Source organism: Pongo abelii, chromosome 16 (assembly GCF_028885655.2).
Source record: "Pongo abelii isolate AG06213 chromosome 16, NHGRI_mPonAbe1-v2.0_pri, whole genome shotgun sequence".
NCBI lineage: Eukaryota > Metazoa > Chordata > Mammalia > Primates > Hominidae > Pongo > Pongo abelii.
In genome coordinates, this window is record NC_072001.2 from 16,786,499 (window position 1) to 16,810,282 (window position 23,784).

At 42.4% G+C, this 23,784-nt stretch overlaps 2 protein-coding genes across 19 annotated transcripts in view; one reads left to right on the forward strand and one right to left on the reverse strand.

Annotated features, from left to right (window-relative positions):
* LOC129050276 (E3 ubiquitin-protein ligase HERC2-like) overlaps positions 1 to 13,034 on the reverse strand; it is a 45,035-nt gene extending 32,001 nt beyond the window's left edge. For 13 of the 18 annotated variants that reach the window (XR_008513882.2, XM_063716411.1, XM_063716403.1 and 10 more), the window contains exon 1: positions 7,644 to 7,779. Coding sequence is in view for 3 of the 18 variants with exons in the window: in XM_063716417.1 (XP_063572487.1) it covers positions 7,644 to 7,660 (17 nt within the window). In the remaining 15 variants the exon portion in view is untranslated. The other 5 variants (XM_063716417.1, XM_063716415.1, XM_063716416.1 and 2 more) reach the window with 5 other exon arrangements.
* A 1,714-nt stretch (positions 13,035 to 14,748) lies between these two features.
* LOC129050288 (E3 ubiquitin-protein ligase HERC2-like) lies at positions 14,749 to 17,349 on the forward strand. The gene is made up of 2 exons (XM_054532157.2): positions 14,749 to 15,805; positions 16,725 to 17,349. The coding sequence occupies exons 1-2, from the start codon at positions 15,796 to 15,798 to the stop codon at positions 17,000 to 17,002; spliced, it is 288 nt and encodes a 95-aa protein (XP_054388132.1). The 5' UTR covers positions 14,749 to 15,795; the 3' UTR covers positions 17,003 to 17,349.
* Positions 17,350 to 23,784: the final 6,435 nt, after the last annotated feature.

Genomic DNA, 23,784 nt, shown 5'->3' on the forward strand with positions numbered 1-23,784 from the left:
TCCGTCTCAAAAAAAAAAAACAAAAGAAAAAGCAAATGACAAAACTCAATACTCATGCATAAAAATTCTCAAAAAACAGTAACAAATGGGAACTTCATCACTTTGATAAGCAGCATTTACAAAACCTTAAGCTAAAACCTATGCTAACAACAATGTCAGAGAGGGTCCTCCTAGACCTACTTTACACAGCAGAGAGAATTATTAGGAATGATTTAGATAGTCACTAAGAGTTTACTCTCCTAAGAGATTACAACACCCAATGGCCAGCAAGCCCTTTTCATTAGACAAAAAGAAAAGCTGTGATTTGTCAACACTCTCAGAAGGTTCACTGTGAAATGTGCACTTCTGAACTCCTGCTGAGGGCCTACACGCTGCAGTGTTGAGAAGCAAGTGTCCAGAGGTCTCCTTGGAAACACTGCAAAAAAAATGTGAGGGACTGATGGATGAATAGAGGGACGAAAAGGTGGAGAGAGCAGTGATAAAGCAAGTGGGATGATGCCAGCGGCACAGTCTTAGGTGGTGAATATGTGGGTGCGCACTGTAAAATTCTTTCAACTTTTCCGTATTTTTTTTTCATAATAAAATATTGGAAAAAATAAACCTGTGAAAAAGGAAGTTTTAGTCAAACGTATCTAAGCAAAAGAAAAAGCAAGTTTTAAATTCCTATGGCTCAAATTAATGTGTTTTTCTTTTTAGGTTGAGATGCAAAAGCAAAAAAGAAAAAAAGGAATGAAAGGAATAGGAGCTATTCTAAAAGCGACAAATTCCACCTGCAGTTTGACTAAAGATGACGTGGCTAAAGAACATGCTTTGAATCCAAGCCCCTTCAAGGCTGCCAGGTAGAGAGTCGGTTCTGCGAAAGCTCCATACCTGTGAGCAAGCAGGGCTTCCAAGTAAACCCTCTTCATTAAAGCTGCCCTGAGTCAACAAGCTGGGCTTTAATCTGAGCAAGAAAGGTATACTTCGTGGCTAGTTACCCACCCATAACTGTAGGTACTTTGATAGCTAGGTGAGGGGAAAGAAGGAGAAAGGCAAAACAACAGATTTTAAAAATCACAACAAATGTTTATCAAACAGTATGCGCCAGGCACTGACTTAGAAGCTTCAAGTGCATTATTTCATGTCATTTGCACAGCAACTCTCTGATAAGTATTCACTTATTTTATATATATTATATAATTTTAATTATTTACATTATATTATACTTATTCCTTTTTTTTTTTTTTTTTTTTTTTTGAGACAGAGTCTCACTCTGTCACCCAGGCTGGAGTGCAGTGGTGTGATCTCGGCTCACTACAAGCTCTGCCTCCTGGGTTCACGCCATTCTCCTGCCTCAGCCTCCCGAGTAGCTGGGACTACAGGTGCCTGCCACCACGCCCAGCTAATTTTTTTGTATTTTTAGTAGAGATGGGGTTTCACCGTGTTAGCTAGGATGGTCTCAATCTCCTGACCTCGTGACCCACCCGCCTCGCCCTCCCAAAGTGCTGAGATTACAGGCGTGAGCCACCGCACCCGGCCACTTACTCCTATTTTATACATGAGAGGCCCAAGGTGAGACAAAGTGATTTGTGTAGAGTCAGAGATAAAGCCAAAATTGATAACCAGACAGACTGAAAAACTTCTCTGCCAGCAGATCTAGAAATGATAAATGAAGATCTTCAAACTGAAGGAAAATGATACCAGAGGGCAACTGGGATATAAACAAAACCTTAAGGGCCCAAAATGATAAACATGTAGGTTAACATAAATACTTTTTTTTTGGCCGGTCGTGGTGGCTTTTGGGAGGCCAAGGCAGGTGGACCACCTGAGGTCAGGAGTTCGAAACCAGCCTGACAAACATGACAAAACCCTGTCTCTACTCAAAAATACAGAATTAGCCAGGCCGTGGTGTTCACTTGGACATATGACACAGCAACACAACCAACCAAGAACAGGTCAGAAGCAGGAAGCTGTGGTCAGAGCATTGCCCCGCAGCTCAGGCAGCGTTAATACCATTTGCAAGTGGAGAGTGACAAGTTAAAGATGTACCTGAAAATGCCAGAGATGATAGATTTAAACCCAAGTGGTCTAAAGATTCCAAATAAAAAACAGAGGTTGTCAGGGTGAATAAAGAAGCAAGACCTAATTATATGATACCTAAAAGAAATCCACTTTACATATACACAAAGGTTGAAAGTGAAAAAAGCTAAACCAGGCAAACACACTATGCAAACACCAAATCAGAAGAAAAGAGGGTAGTCAGACCAAGGTTACTTCACAACAAAGAATATCACCGGAGATAAAGGGGGTCAAATTTATGAAAATGACATAAAAATCCTAAAAGTGCATGCACCTGGCTGGGCATGGTGGCTCACGCCTGTAATCCCAGCACTTTGGGAGGCCGAGGCGTGCAGATCATGAGGTCAGTAGATTGAGACCATCCTGGCTAACACGGCGAAACCCCGTCTCCATTAAAAATACAAAAAGATTAGCCGGGCGTGGTGGCGGGCACCGGTAGTCCCAGCTACTCGGGAGGCTGAGGCAGGAGAATGCCGTGAACCTGTGAGGCTGAGGTTGCAGTGAGCTGAGATCGCGCCACTGCACTCCAGCCTGTGGGACACACAACACTCCGTCTCCAAAAAAAAAAAAAGAAAAAAACTGCATGCACCTTATAACATAGTTTTCAAATACATGAAGCAAAAACTGCAGAGCTGAAAGAAAATAATCCATAATTAGCATGAGAGATTTCAATTCTCCTCAGAAGAGGAACTAAGCAGTGAAATTGCTCTTCATGCCTCCCCAGCACAATGGAGATACTCCAGGGAAATAAAGGCCAGTCACTGGGGCTCATCTCCCCAGAACGCTGAGATGCTGAGACTGGCTTCTCTGTAAATAAATGACTAGTATTTGCTAGGAAAAAAGTCCTTATCTATGAAATGTTTTTAGCAAGATGTGGTTAGTTGAGGATTGTGTTTGGTAAACATACCTAAAATCCACAGACTTATGGGACATGGCTCCCTGGAAAAGGTTCCCTAAGGTGTATAAACCATCTGACTACAAAATGGGAACACTGCACATCCTTAATGCTCCTTGTTCAGTGAGATGATGACACACCTCAGTGAGAAGACGACACGCCTCAGTGAGAGGGCAACACGCCTCAGTGAGGGGACAACACACCTCAGTGAGGGGACGACACGCCTCAGTGAGGGGACGACACGCCTCAGTGAGGGGACGACACGCCTCAGTGAGGGGGCGGCACGCCTCAGTGAGGGGACGACACACCTGAGGGGACGACATGCCTCAGTGAGGGGACGACACACCTGAGGGGACGACACGCCTCAGTGAGGGGAGGACAGACCTGAGAGGACGACATGCCTCAGTGAGGGGACGGCACGCCTCAGTGAGAGGTCTCATCTCTCAGGCGGGGTTCAAAGAGGACGGACTTGGGGGAGTTGCACAGCTTGTCCCACATCTCTCCCCACTTTGCCTGAGCACACAAGTGAGGATATTACTTGTATCTTTAAAGTTACTAAGTAATCAGGAACGGGTAAGATCTCTGAGATTCACGTCAAACTAATGTGGTAATCCAACCTTGTGTGTTAGTTCAACTCCTCTTCTAACAGTGAATAGAACAAGTAGGCAGAAAATTATTTCAAGTCAAGGATACCTGAACACTATCAACTTGATCTCATTAAGCTTTACGGGGCAGCAAAATACACATTTTTCTTTTTTTTTGAGACATAGTCTCACTTTGTCACCCAGAATAAAATGCAGTGGCACAATCGAGATTACAGGCGCCCACCACCAGACCCAGTTAATTTTTGTATTTTTCGTAGAGACAGTGTTTCACCATGTTGGCCAGGCTGGTCTCGAACTCCTGACCTCAAGTAATCCACCCACCTTGGCCTCCCAAAGTGCTGGGATTACAGGCATGAGTCACCGTACCCGGCCACATTCTTATTACGTGTGCATGAAACATTCCACAGAACAGATCATATTCTGGGGCTTAAGACAAGCCTCAACATTGAAATCACAGAATATTTTCTCTGACTACAACTAATTTAGAAATTGTTAACAAGAGATATTTGAAAATCCCCAAACATTTAGAAATGAAATAACACATTTCCAAATAATAAGTGGGTAAAAGAAGAAATTAAAAGGGAAATTAGAAAATATTTTCAACTGAATGAAGATGAAAATAAATAAACATTTCCAAATTTGTGAAATGTGGCTAAACAACGCTTAGAGATAAATTTATGTTATAGTTTTGAACACCTGTTAGAAAAGACAAAAAATCTAAAGTCAATGATCTAAGCCTTTACCTTAAAAAACTAGAAGAGGGACGGGTGTGGTGACTCACACCTGTAATCCTAGCACTTTGGGAGGCCAAGGCGGGCAGATCATGAGGTCGCGAGATCGAGACCATGCTGGCTAACATGGTGAAACCCCGCCTCTACTAAAAATACAAAAAATTAGCCGGGCGTGGTGACGGGCGCCTGTAGTCCCAGCAACTCGGGAGGTTGAGGAAGGAGAATGGTGTGAATCCGGGAGGCGGAGCTTGCAGTGAGCTGAGATGGTGCCAATGCACTCCAGCCTGGGAGTCAGAGCGAGACTCTGTGTCTCAAAAAAAAAAACTAGAAGAGACAGAAGAGCAAATGGAACCCAAAGCAGCAGAAAAAAGGAAATAATAAAGAGTAAACAGAAATCAATGAAAAACAAAACAAACAAAATCAATAAAACCAACAACTGGCTCTTTGAAAAAACTCAATTAAACTGATAACTTCTACTAAAACTGACCAAAATGGAAAGAGAGAAAATACAAGGCACATTTCAGCAAACTTCTGGATAACAGGTAGTATATGCTGGTACTTACTACACACAAGATAACTGCATAGGCACTTTGCCTAGCCTACTGTACTGAGCCCATAATAGCCTACAAGGTAGGTACTATTATTAACCCCACATACGGACTTTTTCTAAGAGACAGGGTCTCACCCTGTCACCCAGGTTGGGTGTAGTGGCACAATCACAGTTCACTGCAGCTTCAAACTGCTGGCCTCAAGCAATTCTCTCACCTCAGCATCCCAAAGTGCTGGGATTACAGGCGTGAGCTACCATGCCTGGCATCACAAATTATTTTTATATATGTACATTTACACAGGTATGTCCATTCAAGGAAAAGAAAGTCTGAATATCCACACTGAAGGGATAATAGTGGCTAACTCTTAGAGGAAAACTGAAATTGGGGTGGGCAGTCACGTGAAATCTTTATCATCTATACATTTTTATAAGAATCCAGGTATATTTTTAATTGGAACAAAAATGCATCACACATTTAAAAAATTTAATTACACAAAATAAAGTAAGCAAAGAATAAATATATGGGTTTCACCGGGTTGGAGAAAGGGAAGAGATTATGAACTCCATCCATGATAAAGAACTCCTATAACCCAAAACAAAAAACTCAATTAAAAAATGGGCAAAAGGGCCAGGCACAGTGGCTCATGCCTGTAATACCAGCACTTTGGGAGGCCTTGGTGGGTGGATCACCCGAGGTCAGGAGTTCAAGATCAGCCTGGCCAACATAGTGAAACCTCGTCTCTACTAAAAACACAAAAAATTAGCCAGGAATGGTGGCAGGTACCTGTAATCCCAGTTACTCAGGAAACTGAGGCAGGAGAATCACTTGAACCCAGGAGGTGGAGGTTGCAATGAGCCAAGATTGTGCCACTGCACTCCAGCCTGGGCAACAAGAGCCAAACTCCGTCTCCAAAAAAAAAAAAAAAAAATGTGCAAAGGATTTGAACAGACATTTCTCCAGTAAATGTATACAAATGGTGAATAAGCATGTAAAAAGATGCTCAGCATGACTAATCATCAGGGAAATGCAAATCACAACAACGAGATGCTGTACCTACTCACACAAAAAAGGATGGCTATCATCAGACAAGGAAAAAAAAAGAAAAAGTGTTGGTGAGGGCGTGGAGAAACTGGAACCTTGGTATACGGCTGCAAGAATGTAAAACAGTGTAGCCACTGTGGAAAACAGTTTACTGGTTCCTCAAAAAGTTACATCTACTGCCAGGTGCAGTGGTTCACACCTGTAATCTCAGTAACTCAGGAGTCTGAGGCAGGAAGATCACTTGAAGCCAGGAGTGTAAGACTAGCCTGGGCAACACAGTGAGAGTCTGTCTCTAATTAGTCAAGCGTGGTGTTGTTCACCTGTAGTCACAGCTACTTGGGAGGCTGAGGCAAAAAGATCACTTCAGCTCAGGAGTCCAAGGCTGCAGTGAGCTATGATTACATCACTGCATTCCAGCCTGAGCGACAGAGTGAGACCTAATCTCAAAAATAACAATAAATAATAAGTTAAACATAAAACTACCACATTATTGGCCAGGCGCGGTGGATCACGCCTGTAATCCCAGCACTTTGGGAGGCCGAGGCAGGCGGATCACGAGGTCAGGAGATCGAGACCATCCTGGCTAACACGGTGAAACCCCGTCTCTACTAAAAATACAAAAAAATTAGCTGGGCGTGGTGGCGGGCGCCTGTAGTCCCAGCTACTTGGGAGGCTGAGGCAGGAGAATGGCGTGAACCCGGGAAGCAGAGCTTGCAGTGAGCCGAGATTGCGCCACTACACTCCAGCCTGGGAGATGGAACCAGACTCGGTCTCAAAAAAACAAACAAAAACAAAAAAATCTATTGACCAATTCCACTCCTAGGTATAGACACAAAGAATTAAAAGCAGAGACTCAAGACACTTGTAAACCAATGTTCATAGCAGCATTACTCACACAAGTCAAGAGACGAAAGCAACCTGAGCGTCCACTGATGAAGGGATAAAATGTGGCTTACATATATAATGGACTAGTATTGAGCCTTTAAAAGGAAGAAAATTTTGACACATGCGGATGAACCCCACAGACCTAAGAAGTTCAATAACCCAGTCACAAAAGGACAAATACTGTATGATTCCCCTTATAAGGAGACACCTTGAGTAGTCAAATTCTGAGACAAAAGTAGAATGGTGGTTGCTTGGGGGCAGCAAGGAGTTAAGTGTTTCATGGATACAGAGTTTCAGTCAGAGAAAATGCAAAAGTTCTAGAGATGGATGGTGGTGATGGCTGGGCAACAATGTGAATATACTTAATGCCAATGAACTGTGCACATAAAAATGGTTAAAATGGTTAAGTTTTATGGTATGTATATTTTACCACAATATTTAAATTTTTTAAATTACATTTTTAAAAATTGTTAACAGACCAGGTGTGGTGGCTCACGCCTGTAATCCCAGCACTTTGGGAGGCCGAGGCAGGCAGATCACAAGGTCAGGAGATCGAGACCATCCTGGCTAACACAGTGAAACCCCGTCTCTACTAAAACTACAAAAAATTACCCAGGCATGGTGGCAGGTGCCTGTAGTCTCAGCTACTCGGGAGGCTGAGCCTGAGGCAGGAGAATGGTGTGAACCCGGGAGGCGGAGCTTGCAGTGAGCCGAGATCCCGCCACTGCACTCCAGCCTGGGCAACACAGTGAGACTTCATCTCAAAAAAAAAAAAAAAAAAAAATTGTTACCAAAAAATTACTAATAATCCATCCAAGTTATTTAGAAAAGGAGTGTCAGATCAAGCTTTCCAAAGTGCCAAAACTCAGAAGATTACCTGGTTGCTTGCCCCATACCCAGCTGTCCAGAATTCACTTGGCACTATATACAGGTGTAGGAGTTTCTTCTTCATCTTTTTTCTCTCTGTCATCCAGATCTTCTTTCTTTGTTCCACTTTGTTCAACACTATCATCTGCAGAATTAAAAAATTTTTAATCTGTAACCGCTTTTCAGAATGCCATACCATTAGTCAGTCTCTGCAAATGTCCCTCCCCGAAAAGTTAAACACACATCATGAACTGAATGTTTGACAACTTAAAAATAAAATACATCAGTCATATCTGTAACAGATCCAGTAAAATTTTCATAAAGAAACCAAAACATTGGCCGGGTGCGGTGGCTCACACCTGTAATCCCAGCACTTTGGGAGGCTGAGGCGGGTGGATCACGAGGTCAGGAGATCGAGACCGTCCTGGCTAACATGGTGAAACCCCACCTCTACTAAAAATGCAAAAAATTGGCCAGGCATGACAGCGGGCGCCTGTAGTCCCAGCTACTGGGGAGGCTGAGGCAGAAGAATGGTGTGAATCTGGGAGGCAGAGCTTGCAGTGAGCCGAGATGGTGCCAATGCACTCCAACCTGGGTGACAAAGCGAGATGCCATCTCAAAAAAAAAAAGAAAAGAAAAGAAAAGAAACCAATATATCAAATTATTTAAAGCATGTCTTCCAAAATGATATTCCATCAACTTCCTAATGGGATTTTTAAGCCATTCTACTGAAATCAGTTTCTTAAGAGTGAAAATTACGTAGTATAGATGACTTCTATAAGAAACATCAGTTAACATTTAATTATAGTGTACAGGTAGGCTTACAAATAGAAATTATTTAGAAGCAATAAGATTGTTAAACAATTTGATAACACTGGTGATGAAAACAAAATGACACCTAAAAGGTACAGAAATAGTTTGGTGGTAAAACTTTTCATATTGAAATATAGAGACCCCTCTGTTATCTGAAATAAACATGAACAAAAACTGACACAGAAAATCAGTTCAAGTAATAATTAGCAAAATATTTACCAACCGTTTTCATTTGCATAAATAGGGCAGAATCATGAAATTTCAAAGATACAATATTCGTATTAATATTCATAACTATATATAGTTATATGTAGGTATATACACATATATAACTTTAGTCAGAATTTTTATGGTAACAAATAAACTGTGTGCTATTTAAGTCGTATTTTCCAAAGAATAAACAAAAGTGTAATGAAGAAATAGTGGTGCATTTCAAGTTCTTAACACAGATGACACCTTGGTAAACTTTTTAGATCACAATATTTTTAAGTCATTAAGACCATCTAAAACTATGCCTTAACTTGCTTCGGAAAACAGTTCAGCACATGACCCAACTTTCACACTACTAGGTCTTTATCCTAGGGAAATGGAAACTACATTCACACAAAATCTGTACAGAAATGCTCACAGCAGGATTACAATTGTGAAAGAAAAACGGAAACAACCACAAGGTCCTACAATAGCAGAATGGATAAACACCATGTGGTACATCCAAATGATGAAATACTACTATTCAGCAATATAAAGAACCATTAATACACAGAACAACTGGTAAATCTCAAACATATAACTGGGAGTAAATGAAGATGGTTTCAAAATGTTACTTAAAATACGGTTCTACTTACATGACATTCTCAAAAAGAATACCCTACACCAATGGAGAACAGATCAGTGGCTGCCAGGGTAGGAGCCCAGGGAACATGTGATAAAAAGGAGCACCTTAAGGGAGCTTTTGAGGTGATGAAACTTCTCCATCCTGATGATGGTGGGGGTTACATGAATCTATAGAGGTCAAAATTTACTCAACTAGATACCACAATAAAATAAATTTTATATAAGTTTTTTAATTAAAAAAACATCAGCTGGGTGCAGTGGCTCACACCTGTAATCCCAGCAATTTGGGAGGCCAAGGCGGGCGGATCACAAGGTCAGGAGTTCGAGACCAGCCTGACCAACATGGTGAAACCCCGTCTCTACTAAAAATACAAAAATTAGCCAGGTGTGGTGGCATGTGCCTGTAATACCAGCTACTCGGGAGGCTGAGGCAGGAGAATCGCTTGAACCTGGAAGGCAGAGGTTGCAATGAGCCGAGATCATGCCACTGCACTCCAGCCTGGGCGACAGGGCGAGACTGCGTGTCACACACACACACACACAAAAAGTTAATGGTTCTCATTAATATTAAAGTTTCAATGAAATTCTACAAACATGTATTTAACATTCAGCGTATTCAAAGCACTTTTATACTAAAGTAAAAAGATAACATCTAAAAAAAACTTTAGAAAAACCTATCACATACATATAACTAATCGATGCAAATCTGGCTTTGGAAAGGGTCATGAGAAAATATCTAGGTCCAGGGGCTGGGCACGGTGGCTCACGCCTGTAATCTCAGCACTTTGGGAGGCTGAGGCGGGCAGATCACTTGAGGTCAGGAGTTCAAGATCAGCCTGGCCAACATGGTGAAACCCTGTCTCTACAAAAATACAAAAATTAGCTGGGTGTGATGGCCGGCACCTGTAATCCCAGCTACTCAGGAGGCTGACGCAGAAGAATCACTTGAACCTGGGAGGTAGAGGTTGCAGTGAGCCAAGATTGTGCCACTGCACTCCAGCCTGGACCACCGACCACCGAGTGAGACTTCATCTCACAAAAAAGAAAGAAAGAAAGAAAATATCTAGGTCCAGGTTAGGGAGGACAGCTGGAATACAGTCTGGTGGAATCATATCAGAGCAGGGAGCTGCATCTGGAGGGCTGGAGTAGGGTGTGGCCCCACTCTAGAAAGAAACTGAGAAACGCATCCTGGGTGAAGCAAGAGCAGAGTCCCATTCTACAACAGGTGAGCATTTATCCCGATCTGAGAAACTACATGCAAATTTATAAGTCTCACTTAGCCTCTTATTTTCCTTAACAACATGTAAAATGAAAGAACAAACAATTCAGAAGGTTAAGACGTGAAATACACTGAATTCAGAAATCATACACAGAAAGGTAGGAAATGAATGGAGGAAAAAAGCAGCTAATGGAGAGTGAAAATGAGCCAGGTGGGCAGCTCACACCTGTAATCCCAGCACTTTGGGAGGCCGAGGCGGGCGGATCACTTGAGGTCAGGAGTTTGAGACCAGCCTGGCCAACATGGTGAAACCCCATCTCTACTAAAAATACAAAAATTGGCCGGGCGTGGTGGCAGCCACCTGTAATCCCAGCAGCTCTGGAGGCTGAGACAGGAGAATCATTTGAATCCAGAAGGCGGAGGCTGCAGTGAGCCGAGATGGCACCACTGGATTCCAGCCTGGGCAACACAGTGAGACGCTGTCTCAAAAAAAAAAAAAAGGAATTTAATATGTATAAATCTATCTATAAATATTTTCTAATAATAAAAAACACACATCATGCCACACTAAAAATAAAGACATTTACTGAGTGCCAAAAAATCTCCCTAAAAATCCCAATCACTTGGGATCTACGTAAAGAACAATTATGCTCTGCTTTCTAACCATGATTTTTAAAAGAACAAAGGGCAAAAAAATTCATCAAATGTGGGCCAAGCGCGGTGGCTCAAGCCTGTAATCCCAACACTTTGGGAGGCCAAGGGGGGCGGATCATGAGGTCAGGAATTCAAGACCAGCCTGGCCAATATGGTGAAAGTCCGTCTCTACTAAAAGCATAAAAATTAGCTGGGCGAGGTGGAGGGCACCAGTAATCCCAGCTACTCAGGAGGCCGAAGCAGAGAACTGCTTGAACCCAAGAGGTGGAGGATGCAGTGAGCCAGGATCATGCCACTGCACTCCAGCCTGAGCGACAGAGCAAGACTTCCTCTCGAGAGGAAAAAACAACAACAACAAAATTCATCAAATGTAATGAATAAAACACATAGTTTAGATTTTTCCATGTACTTAGTTTTTCTAAGAGCATCTTTTGGAACTACTGTTTCACAGAAAACACTTCGGGGAACGTTTTAATTTATTAACAAATACTGGAGGGCTAGGAGGAAGAGGTTAAAACTTTTTAAAATATACAGAGTGAATCACTGATACGTGCCCAAAAAAAAAAAAAAAAGTTGCTGATTCCTGTCATGGAAGGCACTGTCATATGGACACTGTTAGCCTCAGCATGTGGAGGTCCAGAAAGGGAAAATTTCAAGTCAGATAGAATTCTATATATACCATTTATTTGGAGCCTTCAGCCCTCAAGATCCTAACATCATGACCTCAGTTTCAACACAATTGTCCTTAGTCCTTGTATTGGTTACAAATACAAACCAAACAGCTCAACTGAACTAACTCTCATCTCTCCAGAAACACAAACACAAGACCTCATAAAATGAGTGAGTTTCTACAGGCCATAATTACTGAACTTACTTCTCCAATTTTCCCCTCCACAGTTAACTCAACAGCTCAAAAACTGTCAGTAACAACAGTCACTGATATGGTTAGGAGTGTGGCAGATTTCTTAACCAGCAATAATAAATAGGAAAAAAATTTTGCCTATTCATATATCTCAAGTTTCGTGCACTTGCAAGAAACTAATTAAAAGGCAGCCGTGCACAATTTACAAAAACAGCCATAAAGACTGTTAACATTATAAGTTACAGGAAATAAACCTGCTCCTCTAATATAGCAAGATACAACTGACTTCCCCTTACATGCCCTAAAAAAAAAGCCTTACCCGAGAAATTTAATGGAAGCAGAAACACATCAAGAAAAAGACATGTCAAACCCCACCTGTATATCTGTTTGCAACCATTTGGAGTCAAGTCGAGCCTGGGCAGCCAAACAGAAAGATTCAGAGGGCATCTTTTCTCCAGCTTCCTCCCAGTTCTCAGGCCTGCAAGTAAACATACATGTTGAAGACCTAACGCTTTTTAATAATTTACAAAGACACTCCCGAAAAAGTTTAATGCAGAAAAAAAAAAAGAGAGACAGAGAGAGAACAGAAAGAGGGGAGAGAAGAGCTGGGGGAAGGGAGTGAGGGGGAGAGAGGGAAAGAGGGAAGAGATGGAGGGAGAGGGAGGTTCGGGGAAGGAAAAGCCTCCTTCCAAGGTAGGCAGGGTGTGCCGGGTTTCTGCACCACGCTGGCGAGACCTGGAGAATGGACGCTCACATGAGGCCAAGTCACAATGTCATCTGCCCTCAAATCCAAAAAGTACACACACACGACAGGAAGTCCATCGTGTTAACGGACAAATGACAGCAGCATAAATCGGCCGCTTTACCCCACAGCAGGGCACGTGCGTGAAACAAATTACTCAAAAGGATCGCCAGTAGAAAAATCCACAGCCACCACCACCTAGAGACGAAGAGAGGCCGGAGGCTGCGCCGCGGACGGTCAGCGCAGGCCCAGGTGCGGCCGCCGCGCCCACGCCCACCAGCCCCGCGCCCGCACCGCCCCCGCAGCTGGCGTCCCCGGTGTCCCAGGCCAGGACCTGACGCGCTGGGCCGGGCAGCCTCGCCCCGCCGGCTTGCGGACACAGCCACACAGCAGCCGCAGGCTCAGCCCGCGCCCACGATCCCGGCGCCTCTCGAGGCCCGAGGGGCGGGCGGACACGGGACTACCTCCCCCCGCGTACGGCCAATCGCAACGGGGCTGCTCCGCGGGCGCAGCCAAAGGGGAAGAGAAGCCCTTCGCGGCTCCTCCGGACTCTCCGGCTTCCCGCAATCCCGTTTATCTTCCTGCTTGGTGCTCACGGGCTGCGGCCAGGGCCAACCGCGGGCGCCGGAAGGCGGGATTTCCGTTGCACGCACGCCCGCCCGCACTCCCACAGGAGACTGTCTCTCCCCGCCCAGCGCTCTTAATTATGCCGCGGGTGGTTGCGCTCAAGCCAACTGGAGCTGTTCAGGGATCGAGTGGCGAGACCAGCTCCCCTGGGGATGCGAACGGATCTTTGTGTGGTCGGCTGGGGACTGAAGAGTTTCCTGGTGTGTGTTCAACTGAATGCAGCAAGAGTCTTGGGCAGATTACATGGAGCAGCTGTGGAAGCACTCGGCAGGGAATCCAAGAAAGAAACACCTCCAGCGACCACGAAACAAAATTGAAGAAATATAAAACAATGTAGGCCCGGCAAAGTGGCTCACGTCTGTAATTTTCAGAGCTTTGGGAGGCTGAAGCGGGAGGATCCCTCAAAGCCTGGAGTTGGAGGATCCCATGTTGCCCGACTGGGCAACATAGCAAGACCCCATCTCTTAAAAAAAGAAATTAACAATTAGCCAGGTGTGGTGGCGCACACCTGTGATCCCAGCTGCTCCAGAGGCTGAGGCAGGAGAATCGCCTCAGCCTGGGAGATCAATGCTACAGTGAGCTGAGATCATGCCACTGCACTCCCAGCCTGGGCAACAGAGTGAGATCCTGCCTCTAAGAAAAATACTGGCCAGGCCTGGTGGTCACGCCTGTAATACCAGCACTTTGGGAGGCCGAGGCAGGTGGATCATTTGAGGTTAGGAGTTCAAGACCAGCCTGACCAACATGGTGAGACCCCTTCTCTACTAAAAATACAAAAATTAGCCTGGTGTGGTGGCACGTTCCTGTAATCCCAGCTACTCGGGAGGCTGAGGCAGGAGAATCGCTTGAACCCGGGAGGCGGAGATTGCAGTGAGCTGAGACTGCATCACTGCACTCCAGCCTGGGGGACAGAGGCTGCAGTGCAGCCTTGACTTACCGGCTTCAGGTGGTTCTCCACCTCAGCTTTGCCAGTAGCTGGACTGCAGGCACATGCAACCACGCCTGGCTAATTTTTGTATTTTTTGTAGAGACAGGGTTTTGCCATGTGGCCCAGGCTGGTCTCAAACTCCTGGAATCAAGTGATCCGCCCGCCTCAGTCTCCCAAAATGCTGGGATTACAGGTGTGAGCCACTGCACTCGGCTAATAGTAATGAACTTAGAACACAAGGAAAAGATGTTATTATTTTCTTAGTTATATTTTATCTATATTTTCTAATTTTTCTAAACGTGTAAAGATAAAATTCTATTCTTAAAACTCAATAAGACCTCAGAACAAAAAAAATTGGAGTATAAATATTTATTTAATTAACTTGTACAAATTCAGTTTCTGGAAAAGGAATGGAATAGATTTTCTGAGAAAAAAAAAATCCACCACTTTGGCCGGGTGCGGTGGCTTACGCCTGTAATCCCAGCACTTTGGGAGGCCGAGGCGGCAGATCACCTGAGGTCAGGAGTTCAAGACCAGCCTGACCAACATGAAGAAACCCCTGTCTCTATTAAAAATACAAAAATTAGCCAGGCATGGTTTCAGGCACCTGGAATCCCAACTACTCAGCAGGCCGAGGCTGGAGAATCGCTTGAACCCAGGAGGCAGAGGCTGCAGTGAGCTGAGGTGGCACCATTGCACTCCAGCCTGGATGACAAGCAAAACTCTCTCTCAAAAAAAAAAAAAAAAAGAAAAAAAGCAAAGCCGACTGGCTGAAAGTATTAAAAAAGAAAATGATCCACCAATGTGCTATCTACAAGATAAACATTTTAAATTAAAATAAACAGATTGAAAGTAAAAGAATACAAAGATACAACATTCAAATAGTAACAAAAAAGAGCCGAAGTGGCTGTACTAATATCAAATGAAATACACTTTAAATTAAAGCAGGGCTGGGCATGGTGGCTCATGCCTGTAATCCCAGCATTTCGGGAGATGGAGGCAGAGAGATTGCTTGATCCCAGAAGTTCGAGATCAGCCTGGGCAACATGGCATAATCCCATCCCTACAAAAAATACAAAAATTAGGTGGACATGGTGGTGCCCACCTGTGGTCCCAGCTATGTGGGAGGCTGAGGTGGTAGAATCACGTGAGCCGGGGAGGTTGAGGCTGCAGTAAGCAAGAGCCGGGGAGGTTGAGGCTGCAGTAAGCCAAGACCAGGCCCCTGCACTCCAACCTGGGCAATAGAGTGAGACCCTGTCTCAAAATAAAAAATATAAAAAGAGGGTTGAGAGACAAACCTTCTTGTTTGGGATTTGCTTCTCATGTAGTACCTTCTCTGAACACCAGATGGCATGAGATCATTGGTCATATCTGGGCCACTGTATCAGAAAAATTGTCATTCAAGAGCAAATGTGAACCTTTCGAAGACGCAGACACCCATTCTGTAACACACCGTCACTCGTTGAGTTTTGGTAGCTTGCGGATGTCCTGCAGTAAGTGATTGGAGCTGAGTTTTAAAATGGGTTTCTGTTTATATCTTGTTAATATCTTGATGTCTAAGAGTTAATATCTTGATGTCTAAGAGTTTTGTGTGCCCATACGGTATTTATTATTTTCTAGGCTTCTGAGATAAGTTGCAGAGTAAGAAGTTTACTCTGTGTCATTGAATGGTATTTGAATTTCACTTGCCTCCTTGTTTATATTCCCCTCCATTAGTATAGGAAAGCTACGACAATTATTAGATACAGAAATCGTTTACTTTGAGGGTATTTCAATTACTGTTGAAAACACCTTTTGTTGTTGCTGATGTTAACTTATGGTAAGCTCCTAGAATAGAATTGTTCCCCTCACTGCAGTGTGTTTTTTCAGCTGAATTATTTTATATGTTGACATTTCTGTGAAACACCCTTTGTGTTTGTCATGTTAGATTTACCAGGAAAGAAAAATAGAATATTTTGCTGAGTGTTTAAATAGAAACAACGTTTTAAATAGTGATATCTCCTAACTCTGAGAGAACAATAGATTTCTTCTTAGGAAGCCTTCCTCAGTGAAGAGTGTGCTGTGCATTGTTGTATCTGGGATGGGAGAATGTGATCTAATGGTTAATTAAAAGCACCTTGTTTCTTTCGGAATGAAAATCTGAATGAGGAGGAGAAAAAAGAACAGATCCTTTTCATATCCCAGCATTATGATGTTTGTAGGCTGTGGGTCCTAACAAATTGTAGCTGACAAAATACAGGAGTTTTAATAACACACCCAAAGCAAATGATTGTGCTTAATATTAAAGCAACAGATTATCCTCAAGAAGGTAATATTAAAAGCTTTCTGACCTGAATGGCCTAGTGGAAATATCTTTCTAGGCCATTCAGGTCGTAGGCTTGAAGCTGCATCTGCATCCCTCTTTCCTTGTAGGGAAGAAGGTGATTGATGTGGCTGCAGGCTCCACCCACTGCCTGGCTCTGACTGAGGACAGCGAGGTCCACAGCTGGGGGAGCAACGACCAGTGCCAGCACTTTGACACCTTGCGCGTGACCAAGCCAGAACCTGCAGCATTGCCAGGACTGGATGCCAAACACATAGTGGGAATTACCTGTGGGCCTGCCCAGGTACTGAATATAGAGGTTGATTTGGTATTTTGGAGGATTTTGGATTCCAGTTGTTCATTATCAGTATATAGGAAATACCACTGAGTTTTGTTTGTTGTTCTTGTGTCCTGCAGTTGTGCTAAACTCATTTATTATGAGCTTCATTGTAGTTTCCTTGGGTTTTCTTCATGGACAATTAAATGCTATCTGTATAGAGGGGCAGTTTCATTTCTTCCTTTCCAGTCTGCTTGCCTTTTATGTATTTTTCCCGGCCTGATTGCCCTGGCCAGGACTTGCAGTGTGAAGCTGAGTAGGAGAGGTGATAGTGGGTGCCCTGCCTTGCTCCTGACTGTAGGGGAAAGCAGTTCAGTCTTTCACCATCAACTGTGATGTTAGCTGCGCATATTTATGTAGGTGCCTTATTACCAGATTAAGGCAGTTTCTTTAATTCCCCCCAATTTTTTTTTTTTTTTTTTTTTTTTGAGACAGAGTCTCGTTCTATGCCCAGGCTGGCATGCGCTGGCGTGATCTCGGCTCACTGCAAACTCCGCCTCCTGGGTTCACGCCATTCTCCTGCCTCAGCCTCCCGGGTAGCTGGGACTACAGGTGCCTGCCACCGTGCTCAGCTAACTTTCTGTATTTTTAGTAGAGACGGGGTTTCACCGTGTTAGCCAGCATGCTCTTGATCTCCTGACCTTGTGATCTGCCTGCCTCGGCCTCCCAAAGTGCTGAGATTACAGGCGTGAGCCACCGTGCCCGGCCTTAATTCCCCCTTTTAGAAGCTTTTGAAAAATCCTGAATGGGTGTTAAAATTTGTTAAATGCTTTTAATCCAAATGAAATGGTCATGCAGTTTTCCTTCTTTAGTGTGTTAGTGTGGTGTATTACATTGATGATTTTTACTTTCCTTTTCTTAAACTTTTTTTTTTCTTTTTTAGAGATGGGGTTTCACTATGTGGCCCAGGCTGGTCTTGAAATCCTGAGCTCAAGTGATCTGCCTGCCTTGGCCTCCCAAAGTGCTGGGATTACAGGTGTGAGACACTATACCAGCCTGATTTTTAAATACTGACCAAGCCTTGTGTTACTGGGATAGGGATCACTTGGCCACAATTTACTACTCTATTTTTTTTTTTTTTTTGAGACAGAATCTCACTCTGTCACCCAGGCTGGAGTGCATTGGTGCAATCTCAGCTCTCTGCAACCTCTGCATCCTGGGTTCAAGCAATTCTCCTGCCTCAGCTTCCTGAGTAGCTGGGATTAGAGGTGTGCACCATCACACCTGGCTAATTTTGTTTGTTTGTTTGTTTGTTTGTTTTTAATAGAGATGGGGTTTCACCATGTTGGCCAGCCTGGTCTCCAACTCCTGACCTCAAGTGATCCACCCTCCTTGGCATCCCAAATTCCTATGATTATAGGCGTGAGCCACCGCGCCCAGCCCTATTCTGTTTCTGTATTGCTAAATTTGACTTGGTAACACGTTTTTGAGGATTTTTCTATTGACGCTCATCAGGGATGTTGGTTTGCAGTTTTCTTTCTTTGTATTATACTATCTCGTCTGACTTTCTGTCAGGGGAAAGCTGACCTTATACAAAGTATTGGCATGTGTTCCCTCATTTTCCATTTTCTATAAGGGATTGTGTAGAATTAGTGTTATTTCTTCTTTAAATGTTTTTGAATCCATCTGAACCTGGAGATTTCTTTCTAAAAGATTATACGCCGGGCGCGGTGGCTCACGCCTATAATCCCAGCACGTTGGGAGGCCAAGGCAGGTGGATCACCAGAGGTCAGGAGTTTGAGACCAGCCTGGCTAACATGGTGAAACCCCGTTTCTACTAAAAATACAAAAAATTAGTCGAGCTTGGTGGCGTGCGCCTGTAATCCCAGCTACTCAGGAGGCTAAGGCAGGAGAATCACTTGAACCTGGGAGGCGGAGATTGCAGAGAGCTGAGATTGCACCAATGCACTCCAGCCTGGGTGACAGAGTGAGACTCCGGCTCAAAAAAAAAAAAAAAAAGATTTTGCAAATTCAATTTATTTAACAGATATAGAACTATTGAGGTGACCTGTTTGTTTCTAGGAGGATTTTCCTGGTTTGTGGCACTCAGACATTGCTTTATTTCATCTAAGTTGTCTGATTTTTACATGTCAAGTTTTCCTTAGCATTCTCTTGCTAATCATCTGAATTCTGTGGGGCCTGCAGTGATGTCCCTTCATTCATTCCTGATACTGATAATCTGTGTCTTTTCTGTTTTTTTCTTTGTCAGTTTTGCTAGAGTTTTTCAATTTTATTGATCTTTTCAAAGAACAATCTTTAAGTTTCATTAATTTTTGCTTTGTTTTTTTGCTATCAATCCCATTGGTTTTCTGCTTTTATCTTGTCATTTGTCCCTTTGGCTTGTTTTGTGTTCACTTTGCTCTTTTTTAGTTTCTTAAGGTGGAAAGTTAGATTGCTGATTTAGACCTATCTTTTTTGTAATATATAATGATTTGATGCTATAAATTTTCCTCTAAGCAGTGCTTTAATTAAACCCACAAATTTTGATGCGTTTTCATTTATGTTCAAAGTATTTTCTAATTTCTTTTGAGAATTGTTCTTTGACCCATGGATTATTATTATCATTATTATTATTTTTCTTCAATACGGAGTTTCACTGTTGTTGCCCAGGCTGGAGTGCAATGGCATGATCTCGGCTCACTGCAATCTCTGTCTCCTGGGTTCAAGCGATTCTCCTGCCTCAGCCTCCTGATTAGGTGGGACTACAGGCGCCCGCCGCCACGCCTGGCTCATTTTTTGTATTTTTAGTAGAGACGGGGTTTCAACGTGTTAGCCAGCATGGTCTTGATCTCCTGATCTCGTGATCCGCCTGCCTCGGCCTCCCAAAGAGCTGGGATTACAGGTGTGAGCCACTGTGCCCGGCCTCAAGATGCCAGTTTTCTAAAGTGAGAAAAATTAATTTTAAAAATTAAGTTGTATGTTCAATATCGGTGTGAGATCAGATAAACCATGTGTCTTAGAGAAGGAAAGGTTTGAAAGTATAATTTTTATAGTTTCTTATTTATCTATATTTTCCTATATGATTGTTGTTGAAATATCTTAAATTTATTTCACATTACAATTGTCAAATATGTGAATTCATGAGCCACCTGTTGAAGACCACTGAAAGAATATAAATAAATAAAATTGGTAGCTCATTGTTTTTCAATAACGTGTAAGACTAAGCTCTGATTTTTTTATTTTGCCCATATTCCTATCTAAGGGGTCTGGGGAGTCATCCCTTACTAACCATAAATTCTCATCAGATGGATTTTATTTAACCCTATATATCATGGCTTACTTTGCAATCTGACTCTGGCATAACATTATGTGACAAAGAAGAAAGTAAAAAAGAATTTACCCCAAAAGCAAGTTTCTTTGCCATATTTTGAAATGGTCCTGCAAAGCTGCCCTTTGTTGGGGGACATACGCATCTGTAAAGAATCACTGTTGACATAGCTAGATCTTTTTCTTCCAAGCCCTCCCAATCCTGAAGAAATTAGTAGAAGTCTAGCATTGTTTAAAGGTCTGAATAGGAAATACTTGTCATCTATTATCTCTAAGGGCAGCCACTATAAGACTTCAGAAGAACCTTGGTATCCACAATCTTTTAGCTTAACCTGAACATTTCCTTTCCTTTGATCCCAGGTTTTTAGACAAACTCAACCAATTGTCAATTGGAAAATGTTTAAATTTACCTATAGCCTGAAAGCCCACCCATCCCTGCTTTGAATTGTCCCGCCTTTCTGAACCAAACCAATGTCTTTCTTAAATGTATTTGATTGATGTCTCATATCTCCCTAAAATGTATAAAACTAACCTGCACCCTGACCACCTTGGGCATGTGTTCTCAGGATCTCCTTAGGGCTGTGTCATGTGCCGTGGTCACTCATATTTGGCTCAGAATAAGTCCCTTAAAATATTTTACCGAGTTTGACTCTTCATCGACACTTGTTTTATTGAATGAACTGGATTTCCATTGTTAATATTACCCTAATGTAAAGAGCAGTGAAGTAACAGACTTTTTGTCAGCCTTTTACTTACAGAGCAGATGACCCTGTGATCTGAGCCCTAATTCCTAACAGGGGATGCTTTGGAATGAATAAATCAAGAGGTACCTTGAACTGGAGATTGGTCCTGCTTCATGGTAGCATTTTCCCAGAAAATATGTCTCCATAATAAAAAAGAGTGACTGAATGGCAGATGAAGGTATCCAGTTATAAAGCCGAGAGATAAGCCACCCATTCCAGAATTGCTACTTCCTCCTTTATCTGCAGTGATCAAGTGGCAACTGTGACAGTGTCAACAGGTTGTACAGTGCACAAAAGGGATGTTCTGGCTGAGAACAGAAGGTCTGCAAATGAGTGGATAAGAGAGCAAAAGGAAGAAGTCCTAAATTGAGGAGAAACTGTCCTTTAGGCACAGGAAAAGGAAAATGGGCAAGAAGAATAAAAGATTTTAAAAAGAAATGAAGCTGGAAATCTATCATCATAGCCTAATCCGTAAATACCCCACAGATGTTAGAAGAATGCCAAGCATTCCTGAACTTGATAGACACAGATATAGATAGGTAGGTAGATACATAGAGATAGATTAATAGATAGGCAGATCCATACATACATACATGCATACATAGGTAGCTACATAGACACATAGATGTATTGAATTGTACACATACACGTGTATATATCATATGTACCTATGTATGAGAGAGACAAGTGAGATATTAAATTATAATTAGCTAAAGACCATTTACAATACCCTATACAAAGAGAAATATCTAAAGTGTTTTTGGATAATTAATTCCATATTCTTTAGCAACTCATCCAATTTCCCTCTGGCAGAGATTGAGGGCAAAGACGTTTCAAGCCGTTTTACAATGAGTCTCAAAAAGCAGTAAAATACCTTTATTCTGAGCATCATTTTAAACTTTTTAGCAAGTTGATGCTACTGCGACTCTTATTCCTGTCACCAGAGAAGCAATTCAGAAGAAGTGTTAATATTTCGGAAGTTGCTTAAACTTCCTGTAAAGTGATAGGCCTGACCTTCTGGGGTTAATGTGAGAATCATAACAGTTAATACACGTAAAGTACCTAGAACAATGCTTGACATACGATAAATGCTAGTAAGTGTTAGCCATGATTAGTATTTTCATCAGTCAAAAATGCCTCTTTTCTGTCTCACACCATATTTCCCTAAAGTGCTCTGCCATTTCCTTATCTTTAACCATACTTCCCACTCTTGCTCCAATATTTCTCTTTTATATTTTTATTCCTTCATATACTGCTTCTAATACCTTCCTACTCAAACAGAAAGCTGCCTCTTTCCTTTAAGAATACCCACTAGTAGTCCCTAGAAAGATTATTCTTCAGACACTTACCATAAGGTGGGGTGGGGTTAGCAATCACCTTTTTTCATGCTGCCATTTTAAAAACTACACTATCTCAGTCTCCTTATGTTCAAGATAACACCATTCATAATCTACCCCTTCTTCATTGGGCCTTATGCCATCATGTCCACATTTTTGGAATACACAAACACCTGTCATTTTCCTTGAGACCCCAGAGCCCTGTGCAGGTGTCATCCAATTACCTGGCCTCACTCTTTTGTAACTGATGCGTCAATGACTACCATCATCATTTATGCATTTCTCACCTTAATTAATGGGGAGGGGCTGGGCGCAGTGACTCACGCCTGTAATCCCAGCACTGTGGGAGTCCAAGGCGGGAGGATTATGAGGTCAGGATATCGAGACCATCCTGGCTTACACGGTGAAACCCTGTCTCTACTAAAAATACAAAAAATTAGCCAGGCGTGGTGGCGGGCGCCTGTAGTCCCAGCTACTCAGGAGACTGAGGCAGGACAATGGTGTGAACCCAGGTGGTGGAGCTTGCAGTGAGCCAGGATGGTGCCACTGCACTCCAGCCTGGGCAACAGAGCGAGACTCCGTCTCAAAAAAAAAAAAAAAAAAAAAATTAAGAGGGAGCTTGCCTGAAGGAAATCATTTCCTAGTACTGAATTATGATATAAGTGCCTTTGCTGAGACATTTTATATATATGGGCCATTGAACTATGATACTCTTCAACAATATTTTTGTATTAGGCAACAAAATGGATTTCATATGACTATTTGTTGTATTGTTCTTTTATTAAAAGGAGTAGGGCATGGCCCGAAAACTTAATTCAAGGAAAGAAATTCTGTTGGAGACTAAGGCAATGTAGTTCAAGTTTGTAGCCTCCTGGTGATTCGATTTGACCAAGGCTAAAATTTGTAATACCCAGAGGAGTGACAGCCTTCAAATGATTTTCTGTAAGTATTAAAGTTGAGGTGTTTATTAAATGTCCACTTCTGTTTGGTGACACTTTAAGATTTTCTAGTTATTTTGAAGACTCATAAAATTCTAAAAAAAAAAACTTAGTAAAAAATAGTTTCCTCAAAATAAATATATTGCTCACAATTTTAATGACTCAGCGTTAAAGGTAACAAGGAAAGGGGAATTATCTGTCTTAAACTATTTGTAATTGATAAATAAGAGGTTAAATTTTTCCCTGCAGACTTTTATTATTGAGCCATTATTCAATTATGAGAAAGAGTAAAGTGAAATGTTTGCCAAGTACTTATGATATGACAGATATAGTGCCAGGTTATTTTACATATTGTATATCACTAAATGTCAGAATTAAACTTGTGAAAATCAAAGCTGGCTAAAAGTAGGTATTTAACTTTTGTGGACTTGTTGAAACCCAATACAGAGATGTGTCTACTTAGGATCATGAAATCAAATATTCAGAAGAAATATATTTTTCATGCATATTCTGAAATCAGTGGCTGAAACCACAAGAAATAAGTGAAC